The following is a 24,791-nucleotide window of genomic DNA, read 5'->3' on the forward strand; positions in this document are numbered from 1 at the left end:
TCATAGACATTTGAGAATCCAGAGGTGTGAGCAGACAACAGAACATTGCACGTACGCCTGGAATTTTGTAGCTCACCTACAGAAGCACCCAGTTCTCCAGAACAATTAAGTACTCCAAGCTAGCAGGCTGATTCTAAGTCATTCTCTTGCCGCTGCTGAGATGGCATCTCTTCAGATTCAGACACAGGCTTCAGCTCGACTGAACGGGGTTCTGCTGAGGACGGGCCCGTGATCCCACTGCCCCCACCGAAAACACGTCGACCTTCCAGGAGAGGAAAGTGCGCTACACTGTCCGTGTTGACGGTACAAAGTTAGCCTCCACATTCGAGAGTTGAACAGAATTCCTCAGATCTGTGATTCAAAGTGGAGTTCAGGAAGTGTCACTAACAGGTTGCTGAAACCGTCAGTGTTCACAGGGACTGGGGTAGAGGAATGAGCTGAACTGTCAGAATATCAAGGGGGCCAAATAAGTGTCCCTGATTGTGCACGTCCTCCAGTTTCCTATCAGACCCTGGTTACCTGGTGCCGAGAGTTCCTTGTGCTTGGTGATCGTTACCCTTAACACTCGGCAGGCCGTTAGCTCAAGACGTTTACGTTGGCTTCTTCTCTGCCCCACCCCCTCTTCTTCTAAATCTCTGTGTGTGCAGTTCATCCTTGTTGGCCAGACCAGGCTGGCTTGCCGTGGCCTCGGCCAAACCACAGACATGTAATGAAGCAGGCGCTGTGCTGCGCTCGCCCCGGAGAGCTGAGGCCACGTGGGCGGGTGAGAGCTTTGCCGGTGTCTGAGCAGAACATCGGTCTCCCTACGTGGCCTCGATTCGTTTTCAAAACTGAACGTCGCACAGTCGCTCCGTTTCACCCTGGCTCCTCCACGATCTTCTCTTCTTTTTCTTCCGTTTTAAATCACTGATATCCTCTTTAACCTTCTGAACGCTCAGGACTGTGGCCAATAATTCAGTCTATGTGCCCAGCGATTCTGCCACATCTGGTGCCATCGAGAGAAGCACCGTTGACGTTTACCTGCAAACCACAGCCTTTTCGGGTCACGCACCACCTGTAACCACTGTAGCAGCTAATGAACCCCAGCTCTTCGAGGCTGACTTTCCATTGACCAAAAGTTTCCTCCAGGACAGCGCTTTCCAGTAGAAACATGGTGCAAGTCACATCTATGATTTTAAATTTCCTAGTAGACACGTTTAAAAAAAGTGAAACAGGTGGAATTAATTACAGTAACATGATTTATTTAAGTATGTAATATAAAGTTATTAGTAAGATATAGCGCATTCTTTTGTCACACTGAGTCTTTGGAATCTGGTACGAAGTCTCTGAAATTGTACCGCACGTCTCACGTCGTCGGACCGGCTACATTTCAGGAGCTCCGGTGTATCTGCGCGCGGCCAGTGGCTGCCGTATTGCACAGACCTGGGAGGTGACCACCTGGTAACCAAAGGGGCAGGAGGGTCACTTGCTCAAGGGGCCAGAGAGGGAGCATATCACCAACCAGATGCCTTGTTAGGAGCCATCTCCGTGGCTGTGAGTGAGCTCTGGGTGGGGGGGGGGGGGGGGGGGGGCCCTGGGCTGGCTGCCACCCGAGTGGCTCGCCTCCAGGAAAATGCCTGGAGGAGAAAGGATCAAAGACAGTGAAGAGTGGGATCTCTTTGGAACTTTGGATTGAGGGGAGTCCAAGATGTGTTCCCTTGTTTTCAGAGGCACCGAACTAGGCCTCAGCCAGGACAGGTCGTCACCTCTGTCGTTTGATCCCAGAACTCTGCATCTTGCTGTCGTTAAGAGCTCGGAACCCACGACCGCACTTCTGTAGCAAACAAGTGCTGAAGCCCAGGCCAGACTCAAAAGGAAACACATGCGATGTTGAACCAGATGGCAGTGGCCCCGGCCAACCATCTTTCTACCTACAAACTTGGCAGTGTCATGTGGTCTAGCCCGTTACCTTCCATCCTAGATGGTGAGCAGGGAAAGCTGTATCCTAACTGTAAGTGCTGTCCTCTCAGGGAAGCTGTGCATGTTTTCAAAACTAGAGCAAGGATCAGGATATCCACTCCCAGCCCTCCGGGCAGCCTCCCCAAGAGGACAGAGTAACTTGGAGTCTCTTTACGTATTTAGTTCCGCCGGGCTGGTCCCGGACCAAACTCCGTGTCCTCCTTTCCGGTCCCCTGAAGTAGAGCAGTTTGAGCTGTGGGGCTGCAGAGCCGTCCAGGGGGCATCACCTAAGGCACTTGCGTTAGTAAGATGTGCCTTTTGTCTTAAGCCGCAGCCACGCCGGCCCCCCCGGGGCCCTGGAGCCAGCGCGTCGCGCTCGCACGCCCTGGCTGTCTGTCGTGCCGCCTCCACCCTGGGCCTGATTTCTGCTGACGCACCGCCACTCACTGCTGCTTTCCGACTACCAGCCCCAGCCAGGGGGACGTGTCAAGGGTCGTGTGCTGGTGACTCTTGGCCCACCCGATGTTTGTAGGTTTCATGGGATAGAGTCGCCCTCGTTGGTTCAGCGATGCGCACCGAAAGCCTCCCAGGTCTGACTCCGGCTTCTTTTTCCGAGCAGCTGGGAATTCAGTTTCTGGAAATCGGGTCCACCGTGTGGTCAGAGAGCCTCCCGCTGTCCTGGGGCGTGTTTCCGTTCGGACGGCAGTGATACCAAGATGGAGAGCAGGAAGGCCTCGGCGTCTGCTGGCGCTGTACCATCTGGCTCCCAATTCCGTAAACTTTACCTGGGAGTAAAAAATGATTCCAAAAGAAAAAAAAAAAAAAAAAACAGCCCGACTCTTATAACCAGCCTGTTGTATGGCAGACATTTCTCAGAGGAGAAAATAAGGTTTCAGAGCTCTGAAACCTTAAAGCATTTAAGAAGCCATAAAGCGGTAAATAACCAGAGAGATGTGTTTGCTGCTTCTCCAGGCACGTATGTTCTGGACCAGAGGAATGCCGGTTCAGCGTTCCGGTCTGCCTTCCTAGGACCGTGCTGGGCTGGGGAGAACTAAGGAATTTTCCTGCGCACCACGAGCCGGCCCGCCCTTGCCATCCGCTAGCCCACACCCTTGGCCCTCTGACTCCCTTGGCCACTTGAGTTCTGCGGGGAGACGTTTGGGAGGGGCGGCCAAGAGCTACACGACTGCTGGCGCTGCTCCCAGGGGGAGAGTGCGCCCCACCCTGTGCACTGCCCTGGGCCTGCACACACACACAGGGAGCGTCCAGTTGAGCTGCCTACCCTCCCCCGCCACGGTCCTTCTTCTCGTCCCCCAGAGGAGATGGGTGCACCCCTGTAGCCCGGTGCTAGGAAGTGGGCAAGGGAACAGCAGAGGGATCAGCTGGCTCGCTTACGGCCCTAGACGGAGGGCTCAGAAATTTATTGAAGGAATGGTACAAGGTCTCCACACACTGCCACTCCCACCCAGCAAGAAGGAGCTGGAGAAGTGACAAACATAACTTAGGAAAGAAAAATGTAAGTATCTAAAGATGCAAAGTATTCTAACTGAACTCAATTCCAGAGAGGATGAACCCTTCCTGGGAGAGAAAGAATGCTCGGCTGCTTTCATCTGAGGGGCCCGGCGGGAGGCAGAGGGTTAACCCGCCAGACATGAGGATAAGGAGAAAACAGCTGGACTTTGTACAAACTTTCAACGGCTACATGCTCACTGGCTACAAGGAGACTTAGTCACAGAGCAAGTACGTCCCCACCCACCCTTAATTCTTTCCCCCAGGGCCTTCCCTGAGAGCACACAGTGGACGTGAGCCAATGACCGAGGGCGGGGCAGAAAGATGGGACAGACGCCCCTTCCCCATCTGGGGTGCACGGGGCATTCACGGAGTGGCCGGAAGCAGCACAGCACAGAGGAAGCCAAGAGCGGGGCAGGAGCATGGAGGAGACCCCCTGCAAGGCACAGGGCCCTTCTCTGAGTGCACGGAGGTGGCCACCACCAGCTAGGAGAACTCAGTGGCCCTGCAAGCTGGCAGCTGGGCTGTAGAGCGTGGAGAGATCTCGGGGTCTTACCGTGGCCACGTCCCAAGCCCCATAGGAAGGACAGCCTTGATCCCGCCCCCAAGACGTTTGGAACCAACTTTAACCAACGTGACAACAAAACCCAGACCTAGCTGTACCGCAGATGAGACCGACTCATCCCTCAGGCCTAGCAGCCTGACAGAGGAAGGGGCACGTCGTTTTCTAGGTGTGCATGTTGCCGTCCACTTCACGCGTGGCATATAATAAGCAGTTGTGAGACCTGTGAAGAAATGGGAAAATATCACTGGCAGAAAAATAGTCAATAGAAGCAGACCCACAGATGACTCTGTTGTTGGCATTAGCAGACAGGGATTGTCAAATGTATTTTTTTTTAAGATTTATTTATTTATTTTTGGCTGCATCGGGTCTTGGTTGCGGGCTTCTCTCTAGTTGTGGCATGCAGGGTTTTTTTTTTTTTTTCTCTCCCCTAGTTGTGGTGCACAGGCTCCAGGGTGCATGGGCTCTGTAGTTTGCAGCACGTGGGCTCTAGTTGTGGGGCACGAGCTCAGTGGCTGTGGCGCACGGGCTTAGTTGCCCGCGGCACGTGGGATCTTAGTTCCCTGACCAGGGATCGAACCTGCGTCCCCTGCATTGTAAGGCGGACTCTTTACCACTGGACCACTAGGGAAGTCCCTGTCAAATATTTCTAATAGGTATTTTTAAGGATCTGGTAGAAAAGGTGGATTACATTCTTGAATAGACGGAGAATTTAAGCAGAGATCTGCTTAAAGAAAGTTTATCAATTCCCACTGAAGTGAGGATTCTTTGGAAATAAACTACCAGTCATTCTTAGAGAACAGCCATGTAGCATTTCCAGATCGTAACCCCTTCTCTGAGTTTGCGCATCCCTGCTTTCACAAGCCAGGAACTCAAGTCTGCCCGTCGTGTACAGACACTGTATGAGGGGCACAGTCCCTGGCTACGACATTTATCCGTGCTGTCATACGCTATACGCTCACGATGGCTCACGGACGGTCTGCAACAGCGGGATGTAGAGTTTTGATTCGATTGTCTCAGCAGCGAGGAGCTAATGAAGGTTTGGGGACGTGCTGGGTCGGGCTTCTGATGATACTCAGTGTGTACTGGAAGGAGGGGAAACTCTGTTGACAGTGGGGGGGATGGAAGCCTTTCACAGGGCTTCAGCCGAGAGGTCGTTAGGCTCTGAACCGGAGCAAAAGCAGGAGAAACGTAAAGGAAGAAAAGATGGACAGGCCGGTAGTGTGAGGCTGTCCAAGAAGTTCATTCAGGTTTTTCCATAAGATGCTACGGAAAATCCTGAACGATCTTTCGTTTTGTTTTGTTTGTTTTGTTTTTTGTGGGGGGTTTTTTGCGGTACGCGGGCCTCTCACTGCTGTGGCCCCTCCCGTTGCGGAGCACAGGCTCCGGACGCGCAGGCTCAGCGGCCATGGCTCACGGGGCCCAGCCGCTCCGCGGCATGTGGGATCTTCCCGGACCGGGGCACGAACCCGCGTCCCCTGCATCGGCAGGCGGCCTCCCAACCACTGCGCCACCAGAGAAGCCCTGGGATTTTGTTTTAATCATAAAGCCACAAGGACAAAGACTCGAGGGAGAGACAGGAGCTGCATCCGGGGAAGCTGGAATCAGAATGGCAGGTGTGAACTGCTTTATCAGCTCGAAGGCGAGTCCTAAGCCCACAGTGGGGACAACTGTGCAGCACCTCTGTTTGTATCCCAGGACCCTTAAAAAGCTTGCTGACTTGGTGACATCAGGTACCTTTAGAGGGGGAAGAGGTGAAACTAAAAACAGGAGGACTGGTTGGAAATTTATGTAAGAAACCCTCAGACTCTCAGATCCCCTCCTCCTAGGAAGGCTACGGCCGTTCCCCTAGTCGACAGAAGGCTGGAAACTCTGGAGAGAATAGAACAGGGCTCTCTGCACTCGTGGGCTCCTGGCACAGTGAAGGCTTAGATTTTGAGCCAGTATTGAGTGAAACTTCGCATATTGAATGTTGAGACCCCCCAGGACCTTCCCCAGCTCAGCTCTCAGCACACAGGTCTCATTCCCTCCAGGCAGGAGGGTGGGAGATTCATCTCTAGGAAATCTGAGCAGCCCCAGAGAAGAAACTTACATGAATCAGTCCCATTGCATCTCCCTATACTGACGCCATCGCTGACAAGTCCTACCTGTGTACACAGAGCTTCCAAAGAACTTACGATGAGGATCCCAGTCTTACAGATGAGCAAACTTAAGCCAAGGGTCGTCAGAGATGCGAGAAGGTGTGTAACATAGAAGTCTCCCAGTACAAACAGAAAAAAGCAACTTGGAGCTAGAAACTAGGCAAAGAGATTGTAAACCTGCCTCTCCGAATGAATGAGTGAATGAATGTCTCTGAGAGTTAAAAGAAGAGGTTGTGTCCTTGAGAGAAAGATCGATGTGGTGTTTTCAAAGGTACCCTTGGAAATGAAAAATGGTCGCAGAAATGGAGGCAATGGAAGATAAAATTGAGGCCACTGCCCCAAAAATAGAGTCATTAATGATACGTTATAACACCCGGGAAGATGCTAAACGTTTCCAGAAAGGAAACAAAGAAACAGGTCACATTCTAGGGACAAGGAATCAGAATGGCAACAGTAGAGGCTAGGCAATGGAGCAATGCTTTTGCATTCTGAAAGGATTCAATGCCTGGCCAAAATCTCCCACGTAAAATAGCATAATGACATTTTATAAGGTGTCAGATCTTATAAAGTTTGCTTCCCAAGCACCCTTCTCCAGGAGCCTACTGGAAGAGGTAGTTCACTAAAACAAGAATAAACCAACACAGAGGAGGCCTGAGTTTCCAACTTAAGAGCCTCCAGAGGGTGGGGTGTGGTCCCCGATGCAGAGGGCAGACAGCTGCGGACAGGGGGCCGCGTGGGGGTGATCTGAAGGAAGCACAAAAACCATTACCCGTGGTTACCCTAGAAGTCAAAGTGGGAGGGCAGAAAAGGGGCGTTTTTCCTTTTTCCCTTTATATTTTTACATAATGTTTGAGTCTTGACCAGAGCCTATATTACTTGTGTAATTTTTCTTTTAAGAAAGAAAATATGCTCCCTCCAATGGACATGCTTAACCCTTCAGTCCTGACGACAGAGTTTTCCTTCTGTTCAGAACCTGCAAAGGAATTTCTCTAGGTCAGGGGTCCCCAACCCCTGGGGCCAAGGACCGGTATTGTTAGGAAGCGGGCCACACAGCAGGAGGTGAGGGAGCAAAGCTTCACCTGGCGCTCCCCATGACTCCCCGTGGCTCGCATTATTTCCTGAGCCATGCCCCCGCCCTGCCCCCAGTCCGTGGAAAAATTGAAGGAAACCTTCAGATCCTGTAGTCAACCTTGCCCAGTAATTAGGCTGGAACTCTCTTACTACAGGAGAAAGTCTGTGATTTGGGAGGGGAGGTCTTTGGGGCCAGGAGGAACTGAGTCTCTGAGAAGATAAACACCCCTCTCTCCGTCAATGCAGAGCAAAGGAAGGGTTTCTTCGGGGTCGGTGGACTGCAAAGTCCTCTTGTCCATAGGCGTTTTCTCTGCCCCAAGGCCTCGATTACCCGTAATTAATCTCTGCGCAAGGGCAGGCTTCTTGTGTATTTGACCCGCTGGAAATTGTTTGTCAGAGATCTTGTCTTGACCCAGGAGAGCTGATAGGATGAGAGGATCGTAAAACCAGAATTGATCTTTCCTGCTCAGTATGTGTTCTCTACAATATGGGGTTGGGGGGAGGTGTTATTTTAGCCCAGGACAAATGTGAGATTTAATATGTGTCACAAGTTGGGGGAGAAGAGGTGGATTGTCGTTTAATAATGGCCGTATTTCACAGTAATAACGTCTAGCTCAGTCTGTAGTCTAATCCCCATGCTTTCTTTGCCCTTTCTCAATGTATTTGGATAAATCCCTGCAGAGCAACAGCCAAACGTCCAAACCACCCACTTTCCTATTCCCAGCAAATAAATCAGACGGAGGCCAGCTGAAATCTGGGCCAAGCACTTAGATGACTTGTGTGTCTGATTTTTGTTCCATGATACGAAACTCAAAATAAATCTAAAGGGAGACGTTTCCCAGATACCAGCTAATTCACGGAAAACATCTTAAGCCACTTCAGCACACACGTGAAGCTGACAAGCAAACTCACTGTGGACGCGGATGGGAGGGTTTAGAGATAATTCCCACGGAATTACTAACGTCTTCCTAAAGTCCCGTGTTCGGTTTGAGGCTCTAAAACTGAACACGGAATTTCTGAAGAACTTTTTAGTGTCCAGAAGGAAGAGATAGAAACGGGGAAAGGCTTGGGCAATGGGACCTTTGAAAAACAGTTGTAGGGGATGGAAGTTGGGCTTTGAAAATAACGTGTGAACAAAAAGAAACTTGCGATAGCAAAAGCACGGGTGGTCCAAGAGGAGATGAACGGTGGAGGAGAAGGCATTTCGTTCAGATGTTAAGAATAAACGTTCTGACTGAGAAACTTGTCAAACAGAAAAATCAATAGCCAAGCGACCGTGGGAGAGTGACCGAGGCTGTGTCAGGCTCTCTGAATATACGGACCAGGGTTCTCGATATAAAGACGTACAGACAGATGTTTAAACGACAGTCTCTCCCAGGCACCACAAGTCTGATATTCCGAGCAATTGGCAGAGAAATGAAACCATTCAGCACACGTTTGGCCCCTCTGCTTGGCCACGGCACCTAAAGTGGGTTCACTCACCAGAAGAGTGGTACACGCTCTTAAGCAGCGGGACCCGGTCCCAGGATGGGGTGAACCCGATAAAGAGGGGGGCAGTGAGGAGTGACAGGTCTAAGCGGCTCTAGAAAAGATCAGTCTTTTTCCGGCCCTGGTTATCAGGTGTGGAAAAATTCAGAAAAGGGAGGGGAAATACCTAGAGAACACATCTAGAGATAAAGATACAGTAATTCTAAGAATGGAGGCTATTTATAGGGACGGGAAATGGGGTTTGTGTGATGAGGTCCATCCAAGAATTACCTTGTCTCTATAATACACCTTTCTGTTAAGGAGATATAACGTCTTCCTTGACCAGATAAAGCTAGTCCCTTCTTTTTCTTTTAATTTAAATTTAATGTTTATTATATGTTGGAGTATAGTGGATTTACAACGTTGTTTCTTGTTTTAGCTGTAAGGCAACTTGATTCAGTGTATGTCTAACACGTATATCTTTTCTTTTTCCTATTCTTTTCCCACATAGGTTATTACGGAGCGTTGAGTAGAGCTCCCTGTGTAGTCCCTTCCTTTTATGAAAGGGCATCACCAAATTACAAGGAAGTTTAAATCACTCTTTGCGTTGCTGGCAAACCCAGGACTAACCCCCACGCTTTTCCCCTTCTGGCCGGTCTGTATGCTGGAGTACAGCCATCCTGCTCTCATCATGGGAACTTTATTTCTCGCCGTGGCTTCTGTCTTGACTGCTAACCTTTCTCTCCTGTCCCGCAGCTGGGATGAGAGCAGCTCCATCAGCAGCGGGCTCAGTGATGCCTCTGACAACCTCAGCTCGGAAGAGTTCAACGCCAGCTCCTCACTCAACTCCCTGCCCACCACGCCGACGGCATCTCGCAGGAACTCGACTATAGTGGTACGTGCGAGTACAGATGCCTAGGCCGCCTTCTGCAAGAGAACCACGGGGCAGACCGGGCCGTGCCTGCGCGCAGGGTGGCACGTCCGCTCACCTGCTCCGTGGGATTGGTTCCCACGTGCCCTTGGCCAAGTCCTTCTTGAGCTGGTGGAAAGAAATCCCTAGCTGCCGGGCAGTCACCTAAGGCGTGAGCTGCCGTCCTGGCGGGCGGGCCTCTATCGAGCGCCCACGCCAGTTCGGAGGGATGCCCGTAAGTGCTGTCCCACCTGGAGAGGAAGAGAAGCCCGGGATCTGTGTGCTGTCCTCTGACAGCCTGGAGGTGCGGGCGGAAGGCTGGTTCACTGTCTGCTCTGGAAGAGTCGGGCCACCCGGCAGCCAAAGTCCCTCTCTCCACCCAGTCCCCCCTTCCCCACCTGAGCGTCCACTCTGCCTTCTCTCGTCTCCAGCTGCGCACGGACTCCGAGAAGCGCTCGCTGGCAGAGAGCGCGCTGAACTGGTTCAGTGAGTCGGAGGAAAAGGCCCCCAGAAAACTGGAGTACGACAGCGGCAGCCTGAAGATGGAGCCCGGGGCGGCCAAGTGGCGGCGGGAGCGGCCCGAGAGCTGCGACGACCCATCCAAGGTTGGGGAACTGAAGAAGCCCGTCACCCTGGGGCACCCCGGGTCCCTGAAGAAGGGCAAGACCCCGCCGGTGGCCGTCACCTCCCCCATCACTCACACGGCCCAGAGCGCCCTCAAGGTCGCAGGTGAGCCGAGTGACGAGGGACCGGGGGGCCCAGGGCCAAGTCCTGCTTCCCTGGCTTCCTCACAGCCGTTAACCCTTGGGAGACGGCCAGCCCGCACGCCGCTTCCACGCGCTGCCCACCCTAGCCTCCAGGCCATCCCGAGTCAGGGAAGACGGGCAGTACGATGTCCGTCGTGCAGATGTGGGCATACAAATGCCACGTGCTTAAAGCCTAGGCCCAGGTGTAGAGGAGCGGGGAGCCTGGCCTGACCTGCCTCACACCGTCCAGTGGTTCCGTCTCCTCTCCTGGGACACGCGGGTGATGCCCTTGTCTTCCTGAGGGCTTGGTTGCCAACCCGGGGAGGTCCTGGCACACTGTCAGAATCACGCCGCTCCCAGAGTGGCTCCGTGGTGACCCGCGGCCTCCGTCAGGCCCCCTCTAGTCCCTAACCACCGGCAGACACAGCTGAGTCCCGTCCCTTTGCTTCCCCCACCTTCCCTCCCTGGACCAGCGTTAGACGTCATTCCTTCTTGATCATCTTTGTGATCGCCTCTGCCGTTGCAACCAAAATGGGACACCCTACCCTGGGGGCGGAAAACAACAATCAATCTGAGGCCAGTCCCACCCGGAGTCCCCTCCCCTCTGGCGAGAAGGGTCCTCAGCCTGCCGGGCTCCCGCTCGCCCGCCCACGGCGCCCCTCCTCCTGCGGCCAGAGACGGTGGTCTCAGCGCTCACTCCTGCCCGCCCTCCGCAGGCAAACCCGAGGGCAAGGCCACCGACAAGGGCAAGCTGGCGGTGAAGAGCGCCGGCCTGCAGCGCTCCTCCTCGGACGCCGGCCGCGACCGCCTGGGTGACGCCAAGAAGCCTCCCTCGGGCATCGCGCGCCCATCCACGTCGGGGTCCTTCGGCTACAAGAAGCCCCCTCCCGCCACAGGCACGGCCACCGTCGTGCAGGCCGGGGGCTCGGCCACGCTCGGCAAGGCCCAGAAGACCTCGGGCATCCCCGTCAAGCCGGCGAACGGACGCAAGACCAGCCTGGACGTGCCCAACGGCGCGGAGCCCGGCTTCCTGGCTCCGGGCGCCCGTTCCAACATCCAGTACCGCAGCCTGCCCCGACCGGCCAAGTCCAGCTCCATGAGCGTGACCGGCGGGCGGGCCGGCCCCCGGCCCGTGAGCAGCAGCATCGACCCCAGCCTCCTCAGCACCAGGCAGGGCAGCCTGACGCCCTCCAGGCTGAAGGAGCCCTCCAAGGGGGCCGGCGGGCGGGCCACCCCAGCCCCCGTCAACCAGACGGACCGGGAGAAGGAGAAGGCCAAGGCCAAGGCCGTGGCCCTGGACCCAGACAGCGTGTCCCTGAAGAGCATGGGCTCCCCGGAGAGCACGCCCAAGGGCCAAGCGAGCCACCCCCCGGCCCCCAAGTTGGCAGAGCTGCCGCCAACCCCCCTCAGGTACCCAGGCTGGGCGCTTCCTCCTGTCTGCCCTCCCAGCATCCTCCCAGGGTCCCGGCGCTCCTTAGACGGGGTGGACTGTTCCCTGCTGCCCCTGGGCCTCCCCCCTGTTCCCCGGGTGCCGGGTGCCTCTTCCGTCTTTCGGAGCTGTTCTCGGTGCCCCCCGATGTGCTCTGAGCCTCTCCGAGCTCTTGCCTGGGTGGTTTTGCTGTTTTATTTTCTCACACACACACGTCCATTTGTGCGTAAACCCACCCTTGTCTCCCTTGTGCGTGTGCTGTCCCCTCGTTAAGACTGGATGGTGCCCAGGTCAGATTTCCTCCCCCCGTATTTTCCAATGGCATTGAGAGAAGCCCCCTGTGCTTTCCAAAGAGCCCAAAAGTGAGGAAACAGGACCAGGATTTGGCTGAGATCCCACCTGCCTGTTGTTTCTCTAACTGCGTGATCCTGAATGTCCTGTTTTATCGTCACTTCTCTCAGGGCCACGGCTAAGAGCTTTGTCAAGCCACCCTCCCTAGCCAATCTGGACAAGGTCAACTCCAACAGCCTGGATCTCCCTGCGTCCGCTGACGCCCATGCGCCGAAGGTCCCAGATCTGCACACTCCGGGCCCAGCCGCCGGGGGTCCCCTCCCTTCTTGCTTCAGCCCCAGCCCAGCCCCCATCCTCAACATCAACTCCGCCAGCTTCTCCCAGGGCCTGGAGCTCATGAGCAGTTTCGGCGTCCCCAAAGAGACCCGCATGTACCCCAAGCTCTCGGGCCTGCACAGGAGCATGGAGTCCCTCCAGATGCCCATGAGCCTGCCTGGCACCTTCCCCAGCAGCGCCCCTGTCCCCGTGGCCCCCGCGCCCCCCGCCGCCCCCCCCGCAGAGGAGGACGCTGAAGAGCTGACCTGGAGTGGAAGCCCCAGGACTGGGCAGCTGGACAGGTGGGTGGGCGGGGCCGAGCCCGCTGAGCCCGCCCCTGCCTCCGGGCCTGCTTGACCGCTGCTCTGTCGACATTTGTGTGTACATTACGTAACCTCCTCTGCTTCTCAGCAACTCTTAGGGAACAGTCTGTGTATAAATTCTGATTCTCGCCTGCTACATGAGGAACCAGTACACAGACGTTCAGTGACTTCCCCGAGCCCTCGTGCCTGGTTTAACCTGCCATCCGAAGCTTCTGCTTCCTAATCATTGGCCCCAGATCACCCCTATTATGTCACATCCTGGTTTTCATCTACCACAGTATGATCTTTAAAAAGCGAATCAGAGGGAATTCCCTGGCGGTCCAGTGGTTAGGACTCCACGCTTTCACTGCCCAGGGCTCGGGTTCAATCCCTGGTTGCCGGGGAGGGGGCGGGGGGAGTGGGAAGCTAATCAGAGAAAAACATCAAACATCTCACATAAATTTCTCAAATTGTGAGCCCAGAGGCGGCTGTGGCTGACCTCCCCTTTGTTTATGGAGATGGGGGACTCACAGCCGGATGCCCTGGGTCCCGGTGTTCCATCCGTCAAACCTCTGGTCCCAAACTCTAGTTCCTAAGATGGACCCACATGCTTCTCTTTTTTTCCTCCACAGTAATCAGCGGGATCGGAATACTCTTCCCAAGAAGGGGCTCAGGTAATAACCCTTACGTGTATTTTTCTTTCCTATACCTGGGGCTCCTGGTCTGTATGAAAAAACGTAACTCGCCCCGTCCCAGGCTCCAGTCACGCATGCGGTGCCCCTTTCGGCCGGTCACGTGTACCTGGTTCCCATACGTCCTCCCAGGCGCCCACCCAGGCACACTGTTGTGTGTGCGTCACCTTGTAGCCGGGGCTCTGGTGACAGAGGAGAGACAGGCTTGCACGTGGGACTCATGCACTTCCCTGCTCCAGCCTGTGCTGTCTGCCCCAGTCCCGCCAGAACACCCCCCCGCAAACCTGAGGGAGAGCGGGCCACCTCTGGCCACTCAGGTGGGCAGTAGGTCCTGCAGTCCGGTGATTCCTGCTGCTGGGAGGTTCGAACGCCGAGCTCTGTCCCGGGCCTCCGTCATCTCGGCCTAGCTCGGGCAGCCCCGCAGGGGCGTCCCCAGCCCTTCCGCCCCTCCTGAGGTCCGGGAGGATGCTGCTTCCCTCCGCACCCCCCGTAGTCAGCCCCGACGGCTCCCACCTCCTCGTCCTGCTTTTGGAGCTCACCTCTGAGCTCAGGTGGAGCTGTCGGCTGACCGAGCTGTCGGCTGCCGCCCGCAGGTACCAGCTGCAGCCCCAGGAGGAGGCCAAGGAGTGGCGACACTCCCACAGCATCGGGGGGCCACCCGAGTCCGACGACCAGCCAGAGCTGCCGTCGCCCCCTGCGCTGTCCATGTCCCTGAGCACCAAGGGCCAGCTCACCACCATAGGTCAGTGTCCGCAGTCACCGCCGTGCCGGGGGGCAGGCAGGGCAGCGGGGCCTTGGGTTTCACCCCATACTTGGTTCGTGCCGTGGCGGCCGGCTCACGGGTCTCAGTTCACGCATCCATCGTGAGACGCACGGCCGAGTGCGCCAGACCCTGACCTGAGACGTGGCCCCTGGGCCCAGGCTGTGGGGTCCTTGCAGCATCAGAGTCTGCCTGTTGGCGTGGAGGAGCCGTAAGGGAGGCCCAGAGCAAAACCCGGTGCAGCCAGAAGGGGGCCGCCGCACCCAGCGCCCGATACAGCGTTGGGCAGCTGGGGAGGCAGGGGGTGAGCGGTCGAGTGCAGCGGTGGGTCTGCCCCAGAGCCGGGACCGTCCGATCCTAGAGGCAGGGCTGAGGGAGACGCGTGCTGGCCTCTCCTTTCCTGGTGTCTGAGGAGAAGGGGAAGCTTGTCGGGAGGAGGCGACTCTGCTTCAGAGACGGGAGGGGCGAAGGCCGGGGCTCACGGCCCTGCTTCCTGGGGCGCCGAGTGCCGGGGGCCCTTGAGGACAGTGCCCGGGCTGGCCTGTTGCTTCCTTCCTGCGTCTCCAAATCCACTGCCTCTTTCAGCGGAGCGAAGGAAGGCAGTAAGCAAAACCTGCAGACCTGTGACACGCCTGTGGGACGACTGGGGAATCTGGGGAAACTAGGAGTCGGGGTCATCTTGCTAGAGAAGGGCGCGATGCTAAAGGGAAGGTCATCTGGTCCCTGAGAGCCATTAAAACGAGGGCGGGGCCAGCTTGCTGTCCGTCTCCACGGAGACCACGCAGGGGGATGAGGGGCCGGGCCAAGCCACGATCGTCACCTCACACACGCCGAAGGGCCCCGGGAGAGGTGGGGTTGTCTTCTTCTCGGGTCTTCCCGGAGACTGGACGTCCACGGAGTGTCCAAGGAGCACCCCCTCCTCCCAAGCATGCACGCCGAGAGGCAGGGGCCGAGGGGGCGGGGCTGCGGGCCAGCAGGGATGCACAGCCTCCGGGACACGCTCACCGACTCTGGCCTTCCAGCCAGGGTCATGCTGGGCACCGGCCGTGTTTCTGGGGAGTGCCGCTCCCCTCCGTGGTGCCCGGCCGTGCGCCCCACAGCCTGAGCCCTGCCTCTCGCTGGTTCTCTTCGTCACTCGGATCTGAGCCTTGCTCTGAACTCTCAGGCCTCCCCGGCAGCCAGTTGTGTGTTAGAGAAACACGACACCCCGTTTTCATCGGCACATCCAAGTGAAGCGAAGGTTTCAGAAAAGCTGCCAGGCCCCCAGCCTGACCCTCGGAAGCAACCTCTCCGGGCAGACAGGCCCGAGGGAAGGGCGTTCAAACAGGCCTCGCTCTTCGCCCCTGGCTCAGACGCAGGGTCCTCCTCGTAGGGCTTTGCTCTCCCAGGCACGGCCGCCTGCACACCCGCCGCCCGCCGGCCTCCTCTCTGCCCCTCCATCCGCCTCTGCTCCTGGCGCCCCGCCCCCGGGGCCCAAAGCTGATGCCCCTGCCTCTTCTCCCGCCCTCCCCTCCCTCTCCTGTCCCCCCCTCTGTCCTTCCAGTGAGTCCCACTGCGGCCACCACGCCAAGAATCACCCGCTCCAACAGCATCCCCACCCACGAGGCGGCCTTCGCGCTGTACAGCGGCTCCCAAATGGGGAGCACCCTGTCCCTGGCCGAGAGACCCAAGGGGATGATCCGGTCAGGATCCTTCCGAGACCCCACGGACGACGGTGAGACTTCATGCCAGCGCGGTTCACGCTCATCCCAGCTCTGCTGGGGCCCCTCGCGCACCGCTGCCGCCACCGCGCACGTGTCTGCCTCACGGAACAGCCAGTTGGGCCATTTCAGCTCTCTCTTCCCATCCCTTTGAAGGGTCTGGGGGCCCAGAAACCTTGGGTGGCACCGTCTAGCCCTGGGGCTTTGGGATGGAGCCTCTCCTGGGGGCGGGGGAGGGGAGGCAGCGTGGAAGGCTTATTTGGACGACGCCCTCGGAGCACGCCGCCACCGTCCTCCCATCCCCCCAGTCATCAGAGGACAGGACCGCTTACGGGGACGCAGAGGTAGCTCTTAAAGCCTTACGAGAATTAGGCATCTCATCCCTCTTTCGAGAACGTTCCGAAGACCGGCTTCAAGGGCCGCCCTCGGGGCGTGGTGGTCAGAGCTGGAGCCCGGCTTTCTGGGGGTGAGACTTGGTGACGTCAGGACGCTCATCCCGGGGGCTTTCCTTGCCGACCTGCTCCAGTTCTCTCAGTAGGGCTGTCGTTCATGAAGAATCAGAACGAGTGTCTTGCACTTGGAGACCTCTTGCACCTGAACGGTCCCCGCTGCGGTGAGGGGGCACAGGCAGAATCGCGATTCGTTCTGAGCAGCTCTGATGAGAACCGCCTCCTCCTCAGCAGCGACAGTGCTTTCCTGATGGGGGAGGCGGTGACCCGTGCCCGGGAGCATCTTCTCTCCCGGACCCCTGCGCCCTCGGAGGGGCAGGCCAAGCACAGGGCCCTCGGCCCGGCTGTCCGAGAGCACGGGCCGGAGGGGGCAGGCCAGCTCTGCCCGGAACTCGAGTCCTCGGAGGGGCAGACAGCCGCGTCCTCTGTTCTGTTCTCCCTCTCTGCTCCAGGATCAGAACCCGAACCCCTGCCTTAGCACTCCTCCCGGGAACCGCCCTCCGGGTTCCCCGGCCGAGCGCTCTGCTAACCCTTTGCGTTCTGCTTCTCTTGCAGTTCACGGCTCAGTGCTGTCCTTGGCCTCCAGTGCCTCTTCCACCTACTCCTCAGTAAGAGCCTCGCTTCTCCACCCCCCCGCACCAAATTGCGCCCTGGACCCTCCTGGGGGCGGGGCGGGGCGAGGTGGGGGCCCCTGGAGCTTAGGGCACGAAGTGGGCGCTTCTAGACTTCAGTGGTCCTTCCGGCCTCACCGCCAATCCCTGAGCGACCCTGGCGCCTTTTGTGCCTCCTTTGAAAAACGGAGAATCCCCTGGTCGTGGAGGCGTTCTGTGCCCGGGAGGGTGGGCCGCGCTCAGGGACCCCAGAACCCTCTCTGTGTGCAGAATCTGCCGCGTGTTCCTCGTGGGCCCTGGGCCCGCGTCTGCCCGTGAGGCGTAAGCTGGTCCTCAGGTTCGTTCTGCCCCTAATGCTTTACTCCTTCAAGTTGGTGGCGACAGGGTTAGTCCTCAGACCAGCAGTTTCATTTCCTAGCCTTCTTGGCAATGGCAGAGATGGCTGTGACCTCTGCTTCAGAGGTGTGCCTTATTGGACCGTGGTCTGGGGTCTGAGCCCACCCCGTGAAGAGCCAGGCCCGGCCACAGGGCTTCAGCCTCTTGGCGCTTCTGCATCTCGCTTCCTTGAGTTCTGCGCGCTGCCTTTGCCTCCGTAGTAACGGCCTTCTCTCTCTCTTTCTCTCTCTCTCTCTCTCTCCCCACCCCACTTCTGTGCTCCTTCACCAGGCTGAGGAGAGGATGCAGTCTGAGGTAGGGTCCCCAGCCTTCGCCCCGGCCTCCTAACACCCCTGCACCCCACTTCCTTGCGAGCCTTACACCTCTTCTGCCACCGTAAGTGCATCTCCGTCTCCTTCACAGCAAATCCGGAAGCTTCGCAGGGCACTGGAGTCATCCCAGGAGAAAGTAGCCACCTTGACGTCGCAGCTCTCCGCCAACGTGAGTGCCGGGGAGGGGACAGCCGGGCAGCTGTCTGGGCCCAAACTAGATGAGTTCGTGAGGTGTCCCGTGGGCTTTGATTCCAGGCAGCGGGGGACCTGGGGACCAGCCTCCTCCGAGTCGGGATCTCTCTAAGGAGCCATTTGCACCCCCACCCCAATTCATGGGTACGGACGAGCGCCCGTCCGACGGCCTGTGAAGCCCCTAGAGAAAGAGAAAAGGGTTTCTATCAGTGGTTCTGCGTGGAGGTGGGAACAGCCTTGCCCCTGGCCATGGACAGGAATAGTCACGGATCAGAATTATAGATCCCTGGGAACCCTCTGCCGCTGCCCGTGACTTTGTTCACCCCGTCGCTGGGCAGGCGCACAGCTGGGTAGTGGGACCCCACCTGGGAACAGCAACGCTCTTAGGAGGCCAGCCCGGGCTCTGGCTCCTCGGCCACAGCTGCCTTGTCTTCTGGGGCCCCTGAGCTTAGCTGGGGAGCCCGCATTCTTGTCGCCACCCTCAGCCTGCCCAGAGTACATCCGCTTAGAAAGCGTTTCTCGTGGCCTCGGTTTTTCCACCCTGTGAGATGGGGAGAAACGAAGCTGCCCCCCAAACTAGGCTGCAGAAGCCTCTCCCCAGCGACCGAGCTGCAAACAGAGAACATAAGAGCCATTTTCCCCCAAAGCTGTAAACAACAGCTGAGCCGGATCTGCGGAGCTTTCCAAGTGTTTGCACAAAGTAACCATGTCTGCAATTTCCGCAGTCCTTGCTGGTTTTTTTCTCTTCCCTTCCTCTCTGGGGAGCCCAGCTGTCAGGCCTGGATCTCACTGGAATCAGGTAGAAGACCCGGCACCGCGGTTTTGCGTGTTTCCAGTACATTTGGGCAGCGGTGTCCTCACCACACTGGTTGTTCTCTTTGTTCTTTTTATTCTCTTTTCCAAACTCTCAGTCGGTCCGTTGTTTTCTTACTGGCTTGCACGAAGCTCGTATCAAGCCTTTTCCCCACAACCGGGGACCCATAAGAATCGTAATGGAAACAAGACCCATCTCTTCTGTCCCTGGCGCCTCACCCAAGGCCATCCCGTCCGGCAGAGCCCTGGAAATTCATGTCTGGGAGACGGCAGCGGGGGAGGGGTGTCAGAGAGCAGGAGATCGTCTGACTCATTTACACCCTGTCAGTGTCGTGCTGTCCATTGTGGACCAGAGCCAAGAGAGTGAATTGAGAAGGTGACTCTCTCAGAACAGGAAGTTCCCTTTGGCTGAGAGAGGAGAACTGAACGCTTAGACACGACGGTCCTGAATTTTGGAGACAGGCTTTCGCGGAGGGTCAGAGTCCTGGATTCTGGAAGGCTCTCTGCTGTTCTCAGGGTCCCCCGATTCCAGACCTTGTGTCCTGTTCACCGGGACTCGCCAGCTGCCCACGCTGGGCACAGCCTGGATGCCTTCCCCCTGCCACATGCTAGCCTTTCTCCAGACCCCCGCTTGAGGCCCGAGGGCATACAGGCTCCCTCGTGGGGCTGGGGGTGAGGGAGGCTCAGAGGAGGGACAGGATGCGGGGCGGCAGCCCCCCCCAGAGGAGAGGGAGCCCCGGACGGGAAGAGGCCGGCATGGAAAAGCCCCGAGGAGCCGGGGTCTCGGGGCCCCTCACGAGGAGGCATAGACGGGCAGGGATGTAGGGACCAAATAAGAGGTGACCCAAGGCCAGGAAGGCAGGAGCTCCCAGTCCAGCAGGTGGAGGTAACCCCATCGTGGCACAGACCTGCCAAGGAGCCCGGCCTGGACCAGAGAGGCCTCCAGCCTGTGTCAGGGACAGGGGGCGAACACTAGGGTCGACCCCCAGGGAGGCAGAACCACTGGCCGACAGGAAGCGGGGGTTACCGGCCCCCAGAGCTGTGTGTGGAGTGCGCCCCTCCCTCGAAGGGCCACAGTTTACTCCCCCCGAACCGCGGCTGTTAACTGTCCCAGGGCGAGCGTCCCCCTCTCTGGTCCCAGCCTCAGCACGCCCCCCTTCCCTGCAGGCCTTCCTGCTGGCAGAGCTGGAGTTCCTGCCCCTCCTCCTGCTGCCCCCCCACCAGGTCCTTGGGCGCCCCTCGCGGAGCCGGCCCGGCACCTAGTGGCCAGACTGTGGAATTGCCGCGAGGTGGCCCAAGCTACCGCTCCAGCCCCAGGATCAGGGAAAGGGCGGCCAGAACCGAAGAATGGAGGCCGCCTGGGCGCGGGGCTGGGAAGCTGTCCCAAACCCGTTCTCTGGGAGTGATGGGGCCCTGGGGGAGAAGTTTCACCAGGATAAAGCGACGGCCCCGAGGGGACGCCCCCTGGAAGCAGGGGACAGTCCCACCTCGGCAAACAGTAGGTGTCGCATCTCTAGACGTCTCCAAAGACCTGTCCCACCCTGATGCTGTCTGTGCCGCTTTATCATTCAAAGCGCTGGGCCCCCCAGGAATGTTCTTGGGGCCAGAAAGGGAAGCAAGGTGTAAGAGCCCCTACGCAGTTGGTCCGCTGTGAGACCCGCAGTTAGCTTAGCCACCTCCCACAGACGTCCCCTCCCTTCCCCAAACCCAGGCACCTGGGGAACCCCCGTACGTGTTTGTTTCAGGCCAACCTGGTGGCGGCCTTTGAGCAGAGCCTGGTGAGCATGACGTGCCGTCTTCGGCACCTGGCGGAGACAGCCGAGGAGAAGGTGAGAGCGCGGGTCGGGGGGTGGACAGGCCAGGCTGGCGCCCCCCCTCCTGCCGCCCTGGCTCCTCCACCTGCCCCAATTCCCTGCCCTCCGCATCCGGTCTGGAGAGGCCGGGCACAGAGCAGGTGTCCCCCAGCCACACCCGTGACACCACTTCGTTTCTCTCTCAGGACACTGAGCTGCTGGACTTACGGGAAACCATAGACTTTCTGAAGAAGAAGAACTCTGAGGCCCAGGCCGTCATTCAGGGGGCCCTCAATGCCTCAGAAGCCACACCCAAAGGTAGGCCTTCCGGCCACGGGGCTGGGCTGGAAAGAGGCTTACTGCAGGATTTCTCTCCACGTCAGGTTTCTAGAAGGTGGGGGCCCTCGGACGGTCAGCGAGGAGCAGCGGGGCATGACCCCACCACCCCAGAGGGTGAGGGAGAGGAGAGGGTCCTCACCTCCGACCTCAAATGACTGTCGAAGACAGTCGCTAACATAGCACTTTCCTCTTACAAACGCGAGGTACTCCTGCTGTATAGCCCAGCGGTCACGCTCCTTGGTCTCTGCCCAAAGGAGCTGAAATGTTATGTCCCCACAGACACCTAAACACGGATGTTTACAGCAGCTTTATTCACAGTCAGCAAAACTTGGAAGCAACCCCGATGTCCCGCGGTAGGCGTAAGGATGAATAAACTGCCATAGCCAGACCACGAAATGTCACTCAGCATTATAAAGAAATGAGTTAATCAAACCACGGGAAGATGCTGACCGTGTTAAGGGTGCACTGCTGAGTGAAAGAGCCAGTCGGGAAAGGCTGCGTGTTGTGTGATTCCGACTGTATGACATTCCGGGAGAGGCGAGACCCTGGGGACAGTGACAGGGTCGTGGCTTTCGGGGCTGGGGGCGGGGAACGGCGGTGGGCAGGCAGAGGATTTGCAGGGCGGTGACAGCACTCTGTAGCATACGGTGATGGGGGATACGTGTCCTTCTCCATTTGTCCAGACCCACAGTATGTACCACCAAGAGCGAAGCCCAGTGTAAACTCTGGGCTCCGGGGGACGGTGACGTGTCAGTGCAGGTCCATCGATTGTAGCAAACGTAGCTTCTGGTGGGGATGGTTGATAGTGGGGGGGCCGTGCACGTAGAGGTGCAGGGGGTAGTGGGGCATCTCTGTACCTTCCGCTCAAATTTGCCATGAACCTAAAAGTGCCCTAGAAAGTAGTCTAAAACACTAGCACTTTCCACTTTGACATAAACGTGTGCGTGCGCAGACGTGTGTATAACCCCATTTGATCCTCACTTCGGTTCTCCGAGGGGAATGAACCGACTCTTCAAATGAGACCGAGATCACATGGGTTCCGTGGGGCTCAAGTGACAGGTTAGCCTGGGATTTAACAGCGAGTCAAGCTTTGCTAGAGAAAGTCAGGATGAGGGGTGATCTGGGCGGGGGGGCTGGGGGTGGATGAAGGCGGTCACGAGGTGCAGCCTTCCGGTAGGAGATAAATAAGTACTAAGAATGCCAGGTGCCACGTGATAATACAGTTAACACAGACAGCTGCACGAAAGCGGTTGAGAGTAAATCCTGAGTTTTCTCATCACAAGGAAAACACCTCGTCCAGGGCTCCAGCCTCAGCTTTTTCTTCTGACCGTGCACACTCTCCCTAGTGTTCACTTCTATCTGGTAGCTTCTGTAATCTCTTTTTCTTTTAAATTGAGATATAATTCACACCTTTTTCACACATGCAATTCAGTGGGTTTTAGCGTATTCATAAGGTTGTATTTACAACCATCACCACTATCTAAATCCAGAACATTTCGATCGCCCCACAAAGAAACCCTGAACCCTTAGCCGTCACTCCCTCTTCCTCCCTCCTCTCAGCCGCCGCATCCACTAATCCGTTTTCTGTCTCCGTGCGTTTGCCTGTTCTGGACGTTTCACGTAAATAGAATCACGCAGTATGTGGTGTTTTGGGGCTGGCTTCTTTGATTTAGTTTAATGTTTTCAAGCTCCATCCATGTTGTACCATGTGTCAGGACTTCCTTTTTATGGCTGAATGATACTCCATTGTGTGGGTGGACCACACGTTGTTTATCTGTCATCGGTTGGTGGACACTGGGTTGTTTTCACTTTTTGCCTGTTACGAATAACACGACTATGAACATTCACGCACAAGTTTTTGTGTGAACGTATGTTTTCAGTTCTCTTAGTGTATAACCAGCAGTGGAGCTGCTGGGTCATGTGGTAGCTCTGTCGACTTTTTGAGTAGCTGCCATACTTTGTCAAAACAGCTGCACCCTTGTCCTTCTTCCCAGCAACTTGAGGGTTTCAGTTTCTCCACATCCTTGCCGACATCTGCTGTTGTCTTTTTTTGTTATAGCCATCCTAGTGGAGGTGAAGTGGTATCTCGTTATGATTGGGTTATGATTTCCTCAGCGGCTAAGGACATAATGGGCTTTCTTTTCACGTGCTTATTGGCCATTTGTATCCCTTTATGGAGAAATGTCTGTTTAAATCCCTGGCCTATTCAATCAGGGTTTTCTTTTTACTGTCGAGTTTTAAGAGTTTTTAATATATTCTGAATGCTAGCCCCTTATCAGATATACGATTTGCAAATGTTTTCTCCAATTCTGTGAGTTGTCTTTACTTTCTGACACTGTCCCTTTGTAACCGAGAGTGGGGTCCGGCTACTCGCCGCTCAAAAGCCAATAAAGAGGCCAGGTTGGTGGAAAGGAAAGTTTACTTTACTTTGGATGCCGGCAGTCCGGTGGGGAGGACGGACACCTGTCCAAAGGCCGACTCCCCCCACTGACAATCAGTGGGCGAGAGCTTTTGTAGACAGAGGGAGGGGGCAACACGTAGAAACAGCACAGTCAGCTCTGACGGTCGTCTTAAAATTGGTCATCGGTGGTCTGACCAGCGTCATCTTGATTCTTTTAGGTACAGTTAGGGTCTGTTTGTTCCCATTTCCTTGATGCCAGTTCTCGGAATTGTGGCAGCTTAGGTCATGGCTACAGCCTGGTCATCGTGTAGTTAACTTCTTCCACCTGGTCGGGGTTTCAGTGTCTATAAGCCAGCTCACAGGGTACGGTTCCGAATATTATCTGTAGCCCTTAAGGAGGAACTAAAGGTCCTTGACCATGCTTAATGACTAACCTATTATTATTATTTGGTCTCCTTTGACTGTTTTCCTTTGTCTCTGCATTTTCTCACTTCTCTGATTAAACTTATTCTTTGGCTAAAGTTTTTCCACAGACAAAAGGCAGGCTGAGGACATGGGGGTGGCAAGGACCACAGGGTCCTGCTCCGTTTCACCTTGAAGAACCAAAGCTTTCCATTTTGATGAAGTGTAATTGATCTGTTTTTTGTTTGGTTGGTTTTGGTTTTGGGTTTTTTTTGCAGTACGCGGGCCTCTCACTGTTGTGTCCTCTCCCGCTGCGGAGCACAGGCTCCGGACGCGCGGGCTCAGCGACCATGGCTCACGGGCCCAGCCGCTCTGCGGCATGCGGGATCCTCCCGGACCGGGCCACGAACCCGCGTCCCCTGCATCGGCAGGCGGGCTCCCAACGACTGCGCCGCCAGGGAAGCCCTGATCTGTTTTTTTCTTCGATTTGTGTGTGTGTTTGTGTGCTTTAGGTGCTGTATCTAAAAAACTTGCCTGATCCAAGGTCATGAAGATTTATTCCCACGTTAACTTCTAAAAGTTTTATGTGGTTTTAGCTGTTTCATTTAGATCTTTGGTCCATTTCGAGTTACTTTTCCTATATGGTGTGAGGTAGGGGTCCGACTTCGCTCTTTTATAAGTGGCTGTCCTGTTGTCCCAGCACCATTTGTTGAGACTATGTCCCCATTCGCTTATCTTGGCAGTCTTGCAGGAAATCAGTCAACCAGAAATACATGGGTTTATTTCTGGATTCTCAGTTTTATGCCATTAATTCATTCATGTGTGTATCCTTAGCAGGTACCACCCTGCCTTGATTACTATAGCTTCGTAGTAGGTTTTGGAATCAGAAGTGTGGGTCCTCCAAATCTGATCTTGTTCAAGATGGTTCTGGCTACTCTGTGCCCTTCGTCTCCCCATGTGAATCTTAGGGTCACTTTGTCAGTCTCTGCGAATTATCCGGCTGGGATTTTGGTGTAGAGATTGTATAGGCTCAGCACGTGAATTTGGAAAGTATTGTCGTCTTCCCAGTGCTGTCTTCCATGACCATGGTATGCCTTTCCAGTTACTTAGAGATACTTTAATTGCTTTCAGTAGTGTCCTGCAGCCTTCAGTATACGCCTTGCATTTCTTTTGCTGAATTTAATGATCGATCCTATGGTAAATAGAATTGTTTTCTTAATTTCATTTTCAGATTCGTCATCACTAGTATAG

At 56.2% G+C, this 24,791-nt stretch overlaps 1 protein-coding gene across 5 annotated transcripts in view; it reads left to right on the forward strand.

Moving 5' to 3' along the window:
• The window catches only part of NAV1 (neuron navigator 1), a 207,807-nt gene that overhangs the window by 165,011 nt on the left and 18,005 nt on the right, over positions 1-24,791 (forward strand). For 4 of the 5 annotated variants that reach the window (XM_032628923.1, XM_032628937.1, XM_032628951.1 and 1 more), the window contains 12 exons: positions 9,445-9,583; positions 10,030-10,327; positions 11,061-11,754; positions 12,235-12,681; positions 13,314-13,355; positions 13,967-14,115; positions 15,677-15,847; positions 16,838-16,890; positions 17,560-17,583; positions 17,692-17,769; positions 20,351-20,434; positions 20,605-20,716. In XM_032628923.1, the coding sequence (XP_032484814.1) occupies positions 9,445-9,583; positions 10,030-10,327; positions 11,061-11,754; positions 12,235-12,681; positions 13,314-13,355; positions 13,967-14,115; positions 15,677-15,847; positions 16,838-16,890; positions 17,560-17,583; positions 17,692-17,769; positions 20,351-20,434; positions 20,605-20,716 (2,291 nt within the window). The remainder of the gene's footprint in view (positions 1-9,444; positions 9,584-10,029; positions 10,328-11,060; positions 11,755-12,234; positions 12,682-13,313; positions 13,356-13,966; positions 14,116-15,676; positions 15,848-16,837; positions 16,891-17,559; positions 17,584-17,691; positions 17,770-20,350; positions 20,435-20,604; positions 20,717-24,791) is intronic. The other variant, XM_032628945.1, reaches the window with a different exon arrangement.

Source organism: Phocoena sinus, chromosome 1, assembly GCF_008692025.1.
Source record: "Phocoena sinus isolate mPhoSin1 chromosome 1, mPhoSin1.pri, whole genome shotgun sequence".
Lineage (NCBI taxonomy): Eukaryota > Metazoa > Chordata > Mammalia > Artiodactyla > Phocoenidae > Phocoena > Phocoena sinus.